General features: G+C 38.2%; 3 protein-coding genes and 1 non-coding gene across 5 annotated transcripts in view; 2 read left to right on the plus strand and 2 right to left on the minus strand.

The window, feature by feature from the left end:
- The window catches only part of b3glctb (beta 3-glucosyltransferase b), a 28,144-nt gene extending 24,776 nt beyond the window's left edge, over positions 1-3,368 (minus strand). Inside the window, exons 1-4 of one of the 2 annotated variants that reach the window (XM_044371434.1) lie at positions 3,080-3,368; positions 831-868; positions 692-731; positions 374-483 (exon numbers count right to left, since the gene is read on the minus strand). In XM_044371434.1, the coding sequence (XP_044227369.1) occupies positions 374-483; positions 692-731; positions 831-868; positions 3,080-3,140 (249 nt within the window). In that variant the 5' untranslated portion in view covers positions 3,141-3,368. Of the gene's footprint in view, positions 1-373; positions 490-691; positions 732-830; positions 869-3,079 lie in introns of both variants that reach the window. The other variant, XM_044371433.1, reaches the window with a different exon arrangement.
- Positions 3,369-7,118: 3,750 nt separating this feature from the next.
- On the plus strand, positions 7,119-9,308 carry LOC122994831 (mesenteric estrogen-dependent adipogenesis protein-like). Its single transcript, XM_044369576.1, has 5 exons — positions 7,119-7,436; positions 7,524-7,660; positions 8,278-8,393; positions 8,516-8,689; positions 8,823-9,308. Exons 1-5 carry the CDS (start codon positions 7,225-7,227, stop codon positions 8,835-8,837), a joined length of 654 nt encoding a protein of 217 aa, XP_044225511.1. The 5' UTR covers positions 7,119-7,224; the 3' UTR covers positions 8,838-9,308.
- Positions 9,309-9,386: 78 nt separating this feature from the next.
- Positions 9,387-13,451, minus strand: LOC122994832 (arachidonate 5-lipoxygenase-activating protein). The gene is made up of 5 exons (XM_044369577.1): positions 12,604-13,451; positions 12,399-12,483; positions 10,539-10,609; positions 9,806-9,887; positions 9,387-9,564 (listed from the first exon to the last, which is right to left on the minus strand). The coding sequence occupies exons 1-5, from the start codon at positions 12,668-12,670 to the stop codon at positions 9,402-9,404; spliced, it is 468 nt and encodes a 155-aa protein (XP_044225512.1). The 5' UTR covers positions 12,671-13,451; the 3' UTR covers positions 9,387-9,401.
- A 579-nt stretch (positions 13,452-14,030) lies between these two features.
- trnae-uuc lies at positions 14,031-14,102 on the plus strand. Its single transcript has one exon. It is a non-coding gene; the product is annotated as a tRNA-Glu (tRNA).
- Positions 14,103-14,358: the final 256 nt, after the last annotated feature.

Below are 14,358 nucleotides of genomic sequence, written 5' to 3' on the forward strand. Positions count from 1 at the left end.
CAAATAGCACTCATTTCAAATCAAACATCACTTACCAAAGAATATCAGTGTTCATGAAAAAAGTATATTAACAAAAACAATGGAAAACATGTAAATTCTTCTTCTCAAGTTGTGGAGCTTTTAAAGATGCTGTTTGCCTCCTACGAACAGGTAGGAGTCACTTATTAATCTACGATCATTTCTAGGAGCATCTTCAGTTATGATGCTTTTGGGAAACAGCTCTTAAGCTTAAGGAGGTTCGTAAGAAGGATTTTAAGATCATCTTAGCCTTAAGATGCTTTTGGGAAACGAGGCCGAGGACTTTAAATATATAAAAATTGCACATTTTTCCTCTCTGGCAGCAGTGCTGACCACTAAACTATCCAGGTGTTACCTGTCCAAGTTCAGCTGCCTGCTGCAGAACTTCCAATTTCCTCTGTTCACCTCGACGGGCGTGGTAAGAGTTCCTCTGACTCTGGATCACCAGCACCACCTCCTCCAAATCTGTGACTAGCAGAAACAAGGTAGAGGGACAACACATTAGGAAGAGAGAAGAAACAAGACGAAAGCCAGAAAAAGACCAAAAGAATCTGTTGATGAATGATTTATTTGTAATTGCAATAATTAAATTCCCATTCATGTCAACTCTTTTTTCAATAATAAAAGAGTAAGAAAAAACATCAGACCATCTGCAGTGAAATCCTTGACTCACCGACAGCGCTGTGTGTGAGGTGCTGCTGGTGCTCTGCTTCCTGCGGGGACACAGAGGGATTCTCGTTAAGTCTGACACACACTGCTGTGAGCTACATGATGAAGCATAATCACAGCAAGAATCTGGGGACAGCACTTACGTGAGCGTGACCTCTGTGTTTGGCTCCATCAGTGGGACCTGGAGGTGACGAGAAAAAAGCATCAGCGTTATCAATATATCAGCAAACTGCACTCATTAGTGGTGCTGATATGAGCAACCAATTCATCTTTTAGTTGATTAGTCAATCAGCTGCAAGCTCAAGCAAAAACAATATCTTATATAGAATTTCTTTTGGTTTTAGACTATTTTTCAGACCGAACAAGCAAACTGAAGACATGGTTCTGAGACATTGCGATGACACTTTCACTATTTTCTGGCACTCATAGACTAAACCTATTCATTTCTTAATTGATTATAATTGAAACATCAATCAATGAAGAAAATAATTGTCAGTTGTCAATATACTTACATACTTACTTCTTTATATACTATAACAAGTCTAAACTATGCAAATTACAGCAGTCAACGAACCACTTTATCAGCCGTAGTATGATAATAATGATAACGAGACCACAGCCCGAGCACTAGCAGCTTCCTGCAGCAGCAGCAGCAACATTTGCTCATTTCACACCTCTTATCACCATCTAAACGAGATAAAACTCTGAGACTTTGGATCCAGGAAAACTCAAAACTGACTTTGAAACCAAGACAGCTGTAGTTGTTTCTGCTGAGCGTGTGAGATTTGCTGCTTATGGGAGTCAGCAAGTGTAATGGTGTATATATAAGAATATCAATCTATGTCCTTAAAGGAGTTTATAAGCTAATAATACACTTTTTTCCATTGACATGCTCCAAAATCTAATCAGGCTATATATTCTATACAGTAAGATCCCTCAATAGTACAGTACTGTACTGCAGTACTATTGTAGTAAGTATGACATTTCCATCATGATTTATTCTTGAGTTACTGTTATGTGGAGATGTTGAATTTCTCCTGATCTAATCATCAGCACTGCCTCTGAATACTGTATATATGAGGTGAGAAATAGGCAATGCAGTTGCTGAATCATTATGTGTTTTGTATCCACGGTGCCTCATTTCATTAGTTGTTCACGGCCCTGCAGCTCACACATGTGGTTTCAATTAATTTGGCTGATTTTACGTCTTCTCAGGTTGAAGTTGGGTGAAGTTATACTAAGAATTTAGAATGTACTGTATTTGTAAAGACCATTACAGTACATTATTATGGTATGCACAAGTGTCCCTTTTTCACAGCATAACAACTCCTTCAACAAACCGACAGGCACCGGCTGTGAGTGGATAGAGCAGCCATACTAAGTGCTGGATATTTCAAGCCAATAAACATCCAGTGTATTTAAACCCATATCAACCACCTGAGTTTTTTATGCTATGATATGTCAAATGTAAAAAAAAAAAAAAAAAAAGTCTATTGCAATTTTCTGGAAAAATATCATGAAAAGACAGTGGGGAGGGTCCATGGCAAGAATGATTACTGTTACAAATGCAGGTGTAAAACAAGTTAAGTGTCTATTCTTAAGGCCCTGCACACCCAGTGACTTGTTTTTGCTCGATTAGACCTCCTCTCAGGCCTGTATAGAGCATGTTTGACTGACATTGCCCACCCTCCTGTTTGTTTTGTTTGTCTAGTCAGGGCAGGACTATTTCCACCTCAATCACTCACCAGTACACACAGAGATCTCAAGTATTTCCCAGCATTACTCTGCCCAGAGCCAGTGAAAACACCTGTGTGGGTGTGCAGGGCTTTTTATTTACTGAACAATTGTGGGCATTTGCAAAGCTACAGTTAAGAAACTGTGACAACTGGACTGTAGTGTTACAGACACAATTAAATTCTATTTCACTATCAAATAATCTGCATATGTTGCAGTTTCGACGCGTAGTTGACAAATTATCTTCATTCTTCCCATGGTAGCTTCAGATTTAAACTAGCTTTGACATCAGATATTATATTATTTTACACTGCCTTGTGGTTCACCTGCTGTTTAAACTGCATTTTTTGTAGTGCGTGAAGTTCCCCACAATAAAACCACAATATCCTTTTATTAATTTCAAAATAAGACTGCTCACTATATTGTGCTGTTTTTAAAACAAAGCTAGCGCCATAGTGAAACCAATCGATAACAGACTTGGGTAATGTTTAGCGAAATTAATTTCTATTAACGTGTTTTTCAAACTGTCACGTGTTGTTACGTTCAACTTCGCTATGTTGACACATTTACTTCAACATCTACTACAACATCCGGTCTCTTTCCGTGTATCCAGCTTGATGCTAGCGGGTTAGCTAACACAGCAGCGGACCCCACTTACCGAGCCAGAGAAGCATCACAGCGACCAGTTTGCATCCGTTAACCACACTCTGGGGCGACATGGCTCCTGTGGCTGCTGGTTTTCCTTTGAAATCACCGTCTTTTCACGGCGAACAAACTAAAGAAACTGGTTAGCTACATTCCTGTACTGGCAGGGGTCTGTCTGAGCTGTACTGTAGTGACTGTGTGAAGCGCTTTAGCGACCTCTAGTGGACAGTGAATAATTAGCTTACTACCACTACTGTGTCCTGAGTGGTGGAAGAAGTATTCAGATACTTTACTTAAGCAATATAAAAATACCCCATTACAAGTAAAAGTCCTGCATGAAAAATCTTATTTAAGTAAAAGTACATAAGTATTATCAGCAAGATGTAGTTCAAGTATTGCAGTAAAAGTAGTGGTTTGGTCCCTCTGACTGATATATTATCATATATGACATTATTAGATTATTAATACTGAAGCATCAGTGTTAGAGCAGCATGTTACTGTTGTAGCTGCTGGAGGTGGAGCTAGTTTCAACTACTTTATGTACAGTTCAGATCAGACTACATTCCTTCAGTGTTATGCTCTACAAACAGGGCTATGATCTATTTATATACACATGAATTTAGACATGCACATTATACACGTGTACATGCAGCTTTTTGTGTCTGTGTAAACTGCATATTGTATATTATTTTTTAAATGTTATTTTATTTATTTTTAAAGTGATTATATGATGTTTTTTTTCCTTGTGTAAGTGTGTATTTGTTTCTTGTGTTTGATGCTGGACTTAAGCGCTCTGTGAACAGCATTTATATGTATTGCTGTAAAATTAATGAAAATTCAATTAAAAACAACAGAAAATGCACATTGTGTGACATGTGTGTGATGTGGCCGAGGCTGTGAAGCGAACAGGATAAATATTTCAAAAAACTGTGAATTCCCTATTACAGCATGGATATTATTGTACAGACATTTTTCCAGTAGCCCTCATCCATGTCAGAGTTCATAACTTTGCACATGACTGATAATCATCAGTCATCAAACAACGGTACTGATTTCAAATAGCAAAACTGGTTAAAAACCTGGTAAGAAAGTGTCTGTTTTCTACACACACACGTCATTAGGACGTCATATCTTCTGTCATCATGACAACGGTCTAAGTTGTGGCACAAATAAAGTACTTTTCCACAAACTTCCTCAATTCTGCAGATCAGTGAAAGCTGCACTGACTCTCTCCTTTACTTATCTGAGAACAGCTGTCTCTCTGCACTGCGCAGGAGGGTCAGAGGTGAGCCACACAACAGATAATAAACAAAGATAAACTGAACTTCATGAGCTTTACAAAGGTGGCGGTTGTGGAGATGAATATTGTATTGCGCTGTGGGTCAAACCAGCATTATATCCTGTTTTCAATAGGACAGGTATTGTTTACAGTCTCTTATGAAGAAGAAGTATCTAGAAAGGACGCACTTTTTCTGTTGTTGGCCATTCAGACTCGTGGAGACATCCAGAACAAATGAGTCAACAGCTTCCTGACCACAAAAGCTAAACATGGACTTTTAAACCACAAAAATTAAACAGACTGGTTCTGCTGTGAAACCACAGTGGTGAGTGTTCACATTTTTGTGTGGATAAAATGAACTGTGCAGAAAGAAAAAAGGAGAAAGCAACTGATAGTTTGTCTGCTGTACATTCTGGTGTGTTTATAGTGACTTGACTGTAGTACATTTTGTGATTTGTATTATTACTTCTCACAGAAATACAATATTCTTCTTATGAAGGAATCAGGAAAGTGTAAATACTGTATGTGCAGAGGGCTGTTGTAAATCATTCTACACAACTGGGTAAAGTGTCACTTTATCAAACAGTTGAGGGCGGCAGGAAAAGCAGAGCTGTATGTGATTCATTAACCTGTTTTGGACTCTGTGTGGTGTATAATTTGCTGAAGAAAGCGAGTGTAAATCCATGTATTCATCTCGAGAAAAAATGAGGTCTGAACAAACACAGCGTTTGAATAGAAGCACTGAAATGTGACCTTTGTGGAAAAGGCTTTACGCCAAATAGCTTGTTGATATGAAATTCAAATATGCTGCACGTGAATGTTGCTGCATCACAAAGACTCTCAGGTGACTCATAATTCACGAGTGCTTGAAGTGGTTTCTGTACTTTTCCTTCTCAGTTTGAGGCTTGTTTCCAAGCGCAGGGCCAAACGCTGCCTTCAAGTGGCTTCCCTCAAAGTTGTACATCCCAGCATCACCAGTCTAATATACACAAAATCAAACAATATACAGTAGTTTTTAAATTTGTTTGACTCTTTAATTATTACAAATACTTTTTAAAACTATGCAACCTATAATACATACTATATATGCTTTTGTTTATTTATAAAGATAATTTACTTATTTGCTCAGTTACGTATGTGTGTGTTATGTTTATGTAGGGAAGGGACGATCAGCCTTGATGGGAGTTAATCAATTAAGTATGTTTGGGAGAGCTGTCATACCCGGTCATGAAATGTTAATTAAAAACGGAAGTAAAGACGTTTGCTTTTCAAATTAAAAGCATAATATTTGGAATTGCGTATATTTGTATTTCTTTGAACTTGAATTATAAAATACTTTAAAGAAGATGAAATTAAAAAGCATAATATGTATTAATTAAATGGGAACAACATTTATTGGATGCATTTAATTTTTTAAGAAAAGGAAAACAACACGTCTGGAAAACATCATTTTATTTACATTTTAAGAATATGCTCTTTGTATTAACTTTTTATACTTTGTGTAGCTAAAACATTGTATTGCTGAAACTAATCAGGATCAGAATCAGCTTTATTGGCACTGGTTACTAGTGGCTGTCAATGTACTCACAGACAACAGTCTATCAGGAAGATATGGACATAAACATGAATAAATCACTGTTATGTACAAGCAAGTAGGTGTGATTATAGATACATCTGTATATAGATACATCTGTATAGAAACAACAAATGGACAAAAAAGTACAATGTCTATATACAAGTAGAACTGTTTTTGTGAATTGCAAACAGGAAACGGGTGATGCAAAGGTAAGAGTACAAGGAGAACTGAAATAAATATTGAATTGGTTAAAAAAAATGACGTTACGTTATATACATACAGCAGGTGGTTATATATCGTATATACAGCCTAATGGTTATATTCATTGTTGAATAATGTTTTTGTTTGATATATTACTTAATTTATTATCAACATTGCTGATTTGTGTTCTGTTCATCGATTAAGCGACTAGAAATTTAAAAGAAAACTTCGGTATTTTTCAACCTGGACCCTATTTTCCCATCTTTTTGAGTATAAGTGATAATTATTATTTTAAGTGTCTGACAACATTATGGAAAGGACCATACAGAGAAATAAAACTTTTTTTCTTTACCTTTCCCTTGATCCGGTCTGTTTGTTGTTGTGTCTTCTCACTCAAGGAGAAGTCTTGTTCTGAAATATCGCGAGAGGTTGCCGGAAGACAACGGTGGAAACGTGAGTGAGAATTGGAGAGAGGAGTTTGTTGTGTTGGAGTGGACAAAGTTAGGTCACCGTTATCTAAAAGATTTTCAAAGTCGTGAATATTTAGCTGATTATTTAGCTGTCTTCAACAACCATGCAACATCCAATAAGTCGCAAGACTTAGGGACGAGACTTCTCCTTGAGCGAGACTTGGTTAGACACAATAACAAACAGACCGGATCAAGGGAAAGGTAAAGAAAAAAAGTTTTATTTCTCTTTATGGGTCCTTTCCATAATGTTGCCAGACACTTATAAGAACAATCTGAGCCTGTCAGCGATAAAAACAAGAACTTTTAGTGGATTTACATTGACGGGGCACGATTGCCCCAAAGGATTACATTACAGCCAGTTTCACTCTTGCTCAGTAACATACTAGACTGATTTCAAAAATTGTTGTCCCCCATTAGTCACTTAGATAGAAAAATATGGGAAAATGGGGTCCAAGTTGAAAAATCCCGAAGTTTCCCTTTAAACTTTATAACGCAGCTAGTTTCAGTGAAGCGTTTGATTTTGGCAGGAGACCGGAACATGTGTCGTTTGAACGTGTCTAACTTGACACTTGTTAGACGTTATTAAAGCTGCAGACGTCAGTCAAGCAGTAAAAGCAGCTGCAGCAGAAGAAATGCCTGACATCATGATGACAAACGAAGTGTCCCACAGCAGGATGAAGGTGACAGAAATCGGAGAGTTTCTGAGAAAACCTCCGGCCGGTTTCTCCGTGGTGGCTCTCAGCTCGGGTTACCGAGTCCACAGCGATCCGGAGAAGAGCCTAGTGCTCATCGATGACCTCCACTCCTGCAGAGGGAACATAGTTTTCCACAAGTCGCTGGGAAGGTGAGGAAAACACGACTACATGTGATGCTGCATCATTTACAAATAACACATTGACACAAAACTCTCTGATTTCCTTTCCAATAACAGGAAAGTTAAAATGCATAATTTATGGGAATACAGCAGCTTCAGAAAGAGTCTGCTGTCCAGGAGGATCTATCTGCTGATGTCTGCCTGCGAGGAAAACTTTTCATTGGCCAACAGAAAGGAAGCCAGAAACACCAGAGGTAACTTAAACCAGTAGTTTTCAAAGTGGGGTTAGGGGACCCCCCCAGGTGTCCTTGAGGGGGTTCCAGGGGGTCCCCAGCAAAAAGGGGGAATGATTTATTTTCACTATATTTGCATCCATAATTAACACAAAGACATAATGTATGACTGTTTTGGTCATGGGTTTCATACACTTTATGTAATAAAACATCTGAAAGCACAAATCTTATCAGATGGGGGTCCGTGGTCTAATTTATGTCAGCTTAAGGGTAGTTGACATGAAAAAGTTTGACAACCACTGACTTAAACTGTCATCAGCACATTCAAAGTGCGATTTGTGTGTAATTACAATGAAATAATTACACAGTGGGAAAATAAGTGGCCCCTCAAAGGCACCACTGGCATGTTTTAGTGAACACAAAATAGCATTTTTGAAACCAGTTGAGAACTTGAAGCTGCTAAGTGAGTCAAGCAGTTTGGTGGCAACATGGGTGACTCATGTTGGCTTCCTGGACATTTGCAATGGGTGGAGTGGAGGATTCATAATGGCAGCACAGTAATTCATCTGCATGACAACATGTTTTTCTGCACTCCCTCTCTCTTTATCCTTCATAAATTATCCTCTGCCCTGTGTCAGCGCTGAAGCAGTATGTGGTGTCCATCGATGGCAACGATCCTTTCATTAAGTGGCAGATGGAAAAAGGCCTGGACTGGACCATCTCCTCTGTCGCTGGGGAGAGCTACAGGGTGGATGTAAGCAGCACTTTATAGTCTTTCTGCTGTATACGTCATTTTTATGTTTAATACATTCCAGGAGTTGCTCTGTGGCTGCTGTCCAAAATTTTAGTATTTAAAGTGACTTTTCCTTATGTCAGATTGACCTGACTGAAGCACTGGAGAGCTGGGCTGCAAAAAACATCCACATAGCGACTGACGACCTGATAAAAGTCGAACCTGTGTGGAGAGACACCTCCTTCACCTTGAAATACTATTCTGATGCCCTCTTTGACTTCCCGCATTGGTTTGGCTTAAGCAAGAGAAAATTTCAGGTAACTGTCTCTTATTCTTCCTTTAACACGTCAAAAGTAATCTTTACATTTTATTTAAATGTATTTGTCAGCTTGCGCAGTTTGTGGCACTTGTCTAACCTGTTTTCTCTGCTCATATCTCTTACCATGAAAGCTGAGACTGACATGAGTGAGTGGCAGATGAAGAGGAAGGAAAAAGAGTGTATTTGCTCAGTTTTCGATGTCTGCCTCCTCAAGAAAACATGAAAAAGGAGTTTCTTGATCAACAGACGAACGGTTGTAACACATCAACCTGCCAGGTGAAGGATGACCTTAGGTCAGATGAGCCTACCTCTCAGGACTGTAGGACCTACCTTATAATTGCTGTTGGGTTCAGATATGACTTTTGTTCAATGGGTGGAAACATTTAAAAGGAAATTCTGAATGACCTGATGATTGTTTAGGCAAATTCTGTCTCAACTGCTATTTTTTTGTTACTAAATATTCATTTACTTCATATGATTTACTACAGTTGTGTCAAATCTGTGTTACAAATCATATGTTTGAAGACTTTTGCACATAATGAATCAGAATTGATTATGAGAAGTTTTTATTTTTTACCAAACTCAAATACAATAAAAGTTCTTGTACAAAAAAAAGAACAGGGTTTTAATTCAACAATTCTCATCAGTTAAAAGACAAAAAACAAAACAAAACAGGAAGTGTCGTTGCTGCTATGTGTCACACACTGGACTTAAGGGAGGAGGAGGAGAGCAGATGAAGCTTTGGTGATGATATCTACATATTCTCTATAGTTGCTGCCATAGTAACGTCCCAGCAGGTAGTTGAAGATACCCACGAGGCACATCAGGAACAGGAAGCTGAGGATGCGTTTTCCAAACAGGAAGCCTGGAGTGCTACAAAGACATTTTAAAAAAATATAAAGATCATGCTTATAAACAATATGCTGCCCATGTATGTTACGGGGTGGACAAAATATTAGGAATACTTTTCAATATAATGCACTCCAGTGCACCGCCACCACCACTACGACCTCAATAATAAACATAGTTATGGCAGAGCTGTTGTATTGATTTGCATTAGTTTGCACAGGTGTCCCCAATAAACTGCTCAGTGGGTGTAGATTGCGTCATTTACCTTTGAGAGGTTTGTCCCATGTATCCAACAAAGTATTTGTGTCTGACTACAATGTAGATGATCCCAGCAAAGGCGGCAGGAGCTTCAAACAAATGACAGAAAAAGAACAACAATCAGAATCCTGTTTATGTCCATAAAGTAGACACATGATTTTGATCAAGGGCTGTTTTCCTGGGTTTGTAGAAGGCCCTTTTTGTCCAATTAGAGGAGGTCTTAATGTTACAGCAAACAATGATATTTCAGGCAGTTGTGTGTTTCCAACTTGTGGCAACAGTTTGGGGAAAACCCTTTCCTGTGTCAATAATTACCCCTTGCACCAAGCCAAGTCTGTGAAGAATGTAGTTGCCTGGCCCTGACCTGTACCCCATAAAACAATTTGAAGTGGGATGCTTACTGCGAGTCAGCCCTTATTGCGAGTCAACATCACTAGTGGCTGACCTCACTAATGCTCTTGTGAATGAATGAATTGGGGCAAATCCCCGCAGCCAGGCTCTACAGTGTTGTGTAAAGCCCTCCCAAAAGTGCGTAGACTGTTTGTGGTTTTGGAATAAGATGCTCAACAAAAACACATGGGTGTAGTGCTCAGGTGTCTTAGTTAAAGAAGTAAACTCTAACTAAGCATGATATCTATTGAATAAAAATGAATCTTAAGTGTTTTCAGTTGAATTTCTTGTGCGGGTGTGTAATGTTTACAGTGCAGAAGAGTCATTTACGGCAACTGATTAATGATTACCTTGATTGAGACACAGACCAGCACACCACATCACTGCCAGGAAAGTGGGATACACATCCATGCAGTTACGACTGAAAGAAACGCAAACAAGAACTGTAATTATCTCATTCAAGGAAGTCACCTGCAATGAGAAACTATGAAGCAATCACCGTTACTTAACCCCGTCTCTACGACTGTTGGGAAATAGTACAGAGAAGAGGTAGCTATGAAAAAATACAAAAGATCCTGGAGATAAAATGGTGGTGATTGAGCTACAAAATCCAGTCTGGCTTTCTGAGTGTTGGAGGAGTAAAGTTGAAACAGGACGCCAGGAAAATCTGAGCCCACTCTCGGAGCCCAGCACGTACTGGCTGTTGCAATACGCTGCAATAATCAGTGCAGTGTGTTGCACAGAACCATGTTCCCCAAAGCTTTTGCAAGCTCACACATGTCAAGGAAAGTTATTCAAAAAACACCATACTTATGCGGGTTGGGAACCTACCAAGGGTCATGAGGTGAATAAAGAAATAAGAAAGAAAAAAATGTCTGTTACTCAAAATGATTTCTATTTATTTCACTTTTCTCTAATTTTTGGTTTTTCTTGTGAAATACTGGATACTTTTACCTCCTCAGGCCTCTACAACCCTCAAATTATTGGTTAAGAAGGTGTTGTAAGACCATAACTGCTGCCAGTTACACCAAAAACCGCACAAATTTCACTGATCACTTGGATTACTGTTCTGTAATGAGCTATCATATGTGACACCTTGCATTTTTCAACAGAAGTTTTGATTATAAATATATTAATTATTAATCCTGAATGCAATTATAATGCAATTAATGCAATTAAATAACTAATATAATTTTGGTAATGATGATATGTTATGACAATCTTTAGATAGAAAAGCCTAACCAGGGACAGCCTTGGCTAGAAACCCTCTATCATGTTATTGTAACCTGTTACAATGTGTTTTTGGCATTGTCCCTGACAAATAAACTCATAAAATAAAATAAAAAAAACATCTCTTTATTTTGAAATAGTTTTGGGTACCCTCAAAAAAGCACAATACATCCCTATTTGAGGCCATTGAGACCCTTTGAAGTGTCAGATAAATGCATAAAGCTGAGAATTCAAGGGTTAAACTTTCACCAGAAGTTTGCATCACATTTTTGAAGCTAAAGTTTGTAATCTTTTAGGAAATCCTTGTATTACCTACAAGACAGGATGTGGGTCTGAGATGTCCTTTTAAAAACAGGAAGTGTGCTGTTGCTTGAGGACTAATGCCTTCATGGGCAAAGACTGAACTGTTATTGCAATTAAACTATCTCATGTTTTAGATTTGACTACGCATTTAGTGAAATCTAACTGGTGAAGTGTGTGTAGCAGTTGAAATGAGGAATCTAAGCAGGCGGGTGAATCCACTCTCGGGTTTGTGTATGTTTAAGTGCCAACTTGTAATGTAATAAGCACAGAAATCCCATTTTACACTTGGTTTGAGAAACAAGCCTGCTTTTAAGTTGCATAGACACACAGACTGCAACTTTTACAGGACCTACAAATGACTATGAGTCACCTAACTGGAAAAAAAATGCTTTCCTAATGGACATTGTCTCTTTCCCATCAAGCATTCAAATGAGCTCTCCACCAGCTTCGCTTCCCCCCCAGTATCTAGGAGTGTTCAGGCAAATGAGGACTGCCTCTGACTGGAACTAATATATGGGAGGATGTAAAACCAAATGGAAAGTTTGTGTATGTTACAGCAGGAAACAAAAATAAAACAAAGCCATCCGCTGTTTCACAGGTACTGATGTTTCATGAGGGAATTATAACAAGAATGATAACACGTATAAACAAACAGAGGAACTGAGCATCAAACTTACTTGGCACAAGACACTCGCTCAAAAGCGGATGTGTTGTGGGCATTAGGAGCCTTGCATTCCTTCTCGACCTTGTTGGCAAAGAATGCTTAAAACACAAATACAAATTAAAAAAAAGCAGTAGGATCATTCATGTCATCACAGCATTTCTAACTACTGGCTTAGTGTAAAATGAAAAACTTATGGATTTGTAATAGTTTTCTCTCACCATTCTGAAGCACACTGATGAGCGTGACGATGACCAGCAGGTAAATGTTTTCCACCACTATGTCCATGATTACTGTGCAAGCAGGTGGATGGAGGGTCTGAGGTTGTTCTCTTTCACATAAAGAACTGAGTGTTCATCCAGTTAGTTGCAGAACATAAACCTGATCCGTAAGTCTGTGACATCATGTTTACACCATCCCACCTCCATCCCTCGTTTGTGGCTTCCTCTTTATGTAAATGATGCTGTGGCATAATACAGAGGGGTGTAAACAAGTCACCTGATACTTCCTCTCTGTGTGTTTTGTGAGATTTGGCAGCAATTTATATCGCTGTTATCGTCATAGTTGGTGTTCATCAGTCTTCTAGTGGCTCATCTTTGAGCAGGTGTCTCTGGTAGAGGAGCAAGACTAAGGCACGGGAAGCTATTATTATTTATAAGACAATGCCTCAAAATTACACACAAGCACAGTAGTTGAGTAAATATGCTGTGTTATACTCTGCCACTGGTCTGCCGTGAAAAAGGTTTTGAGTGGATAACACAGTAAAATATTGCTGTTTAACAAGGATGCCTCAATGACAGGCCTCTTCTGATATGCCTGCCTGCAGTCAAACAGCACCTGCATGTGCTTTTGAATGGTAATGCAGCTTCCTCTCTGCTGCTAGTTTTAATTTCTCCACAGTTCATTCCAACAGATGGTGAACACAGTGAAAGCTGCACAAAATGATCTTTTCCTACTGATGGATTAAATCCCCTAAAAGCTGCTATCTACTCCCACTCCCTCACTGTTACAGAACTGGATTATAATAAATTACACATTTCGAAAAATTTCTTATAAATTGATTAATTCATTTGGAAAGAGATGAGATGGATGGCATAAATACATAGAATAGTGAAATACAATTAATTTGCATATTTAATGAAATAAATATTTTTATCACTTATTTTTTCATAAAATACAACGTAATGTATTTTATAAAACTCAAATTGTTTTAATGGCTAGTTGAAAATGAGCATTTTGATTAACAGGGACATTTACAGTCATGTTGGTTAATTTGTTATGTTGTCCATGTAAACAAGAAATAGAGAAATAAGGAAAAGAAAATTAGATTATTCATAATAATTTGGTCAATCAATTAATTGATTATAATTAAACAATGTGAAGGTCATAAAAAATCCTTTGGCACACTTCATATAAGTGATAATGTATCCAGTAGCTGTAAATTAGATAAAATCTGTTTACATTATGTAAGCATTCAGATAACTAGCGATGCTGTAGGTTCACGTTTTATGGCCAGATGGCACCATTACATTAATCCAGATAGTACAAAATGTACAAGATGAACATACCAAACAGATGACTTAACTACAGCGACATAACATCACTGTGATATCACATAAAAGCAGCGAGGAAACGCATTTGCAGCATGTCCCATATGGTCTAGCGGTTAGGATTCCTGGTTTTCACCCAGGCGGCCCGGGTTCGACTCCCGGTATGGGAACAGTTACTTTTCTTGTGATAGTCGAGCCAAAATTATCTCTTTTGTCGTAGTAGTGGTAGTTTTTATTATTGGAACCCCAAAAAAATGTAGACATCGGCAGTACAGCAGCGAATAAAAGTATTAAAAGACATTATATATTTATAAGGACTGGTCAGTAAAGTGTAACAGTGATATGACAGACGAACAAAAAGCACACATATAAAGTCACTATAGTAAATGCAAATGAATATACATGCCCAGACATACATCTAGACAT

This window comes from Thunnus albacares, chromosome 13 (genome assembly GCF_914725855.1).
Source record: "Thunnus albacares chromosome 13, fThuAlb1.1, whole genome shotgun sequence".
Lineage (NCBI taxonomy): Eukaryota > Metazoa > Chordata > Actinopteri > Scombriformes > Scombridae > Thunnus > Thunnus albacares.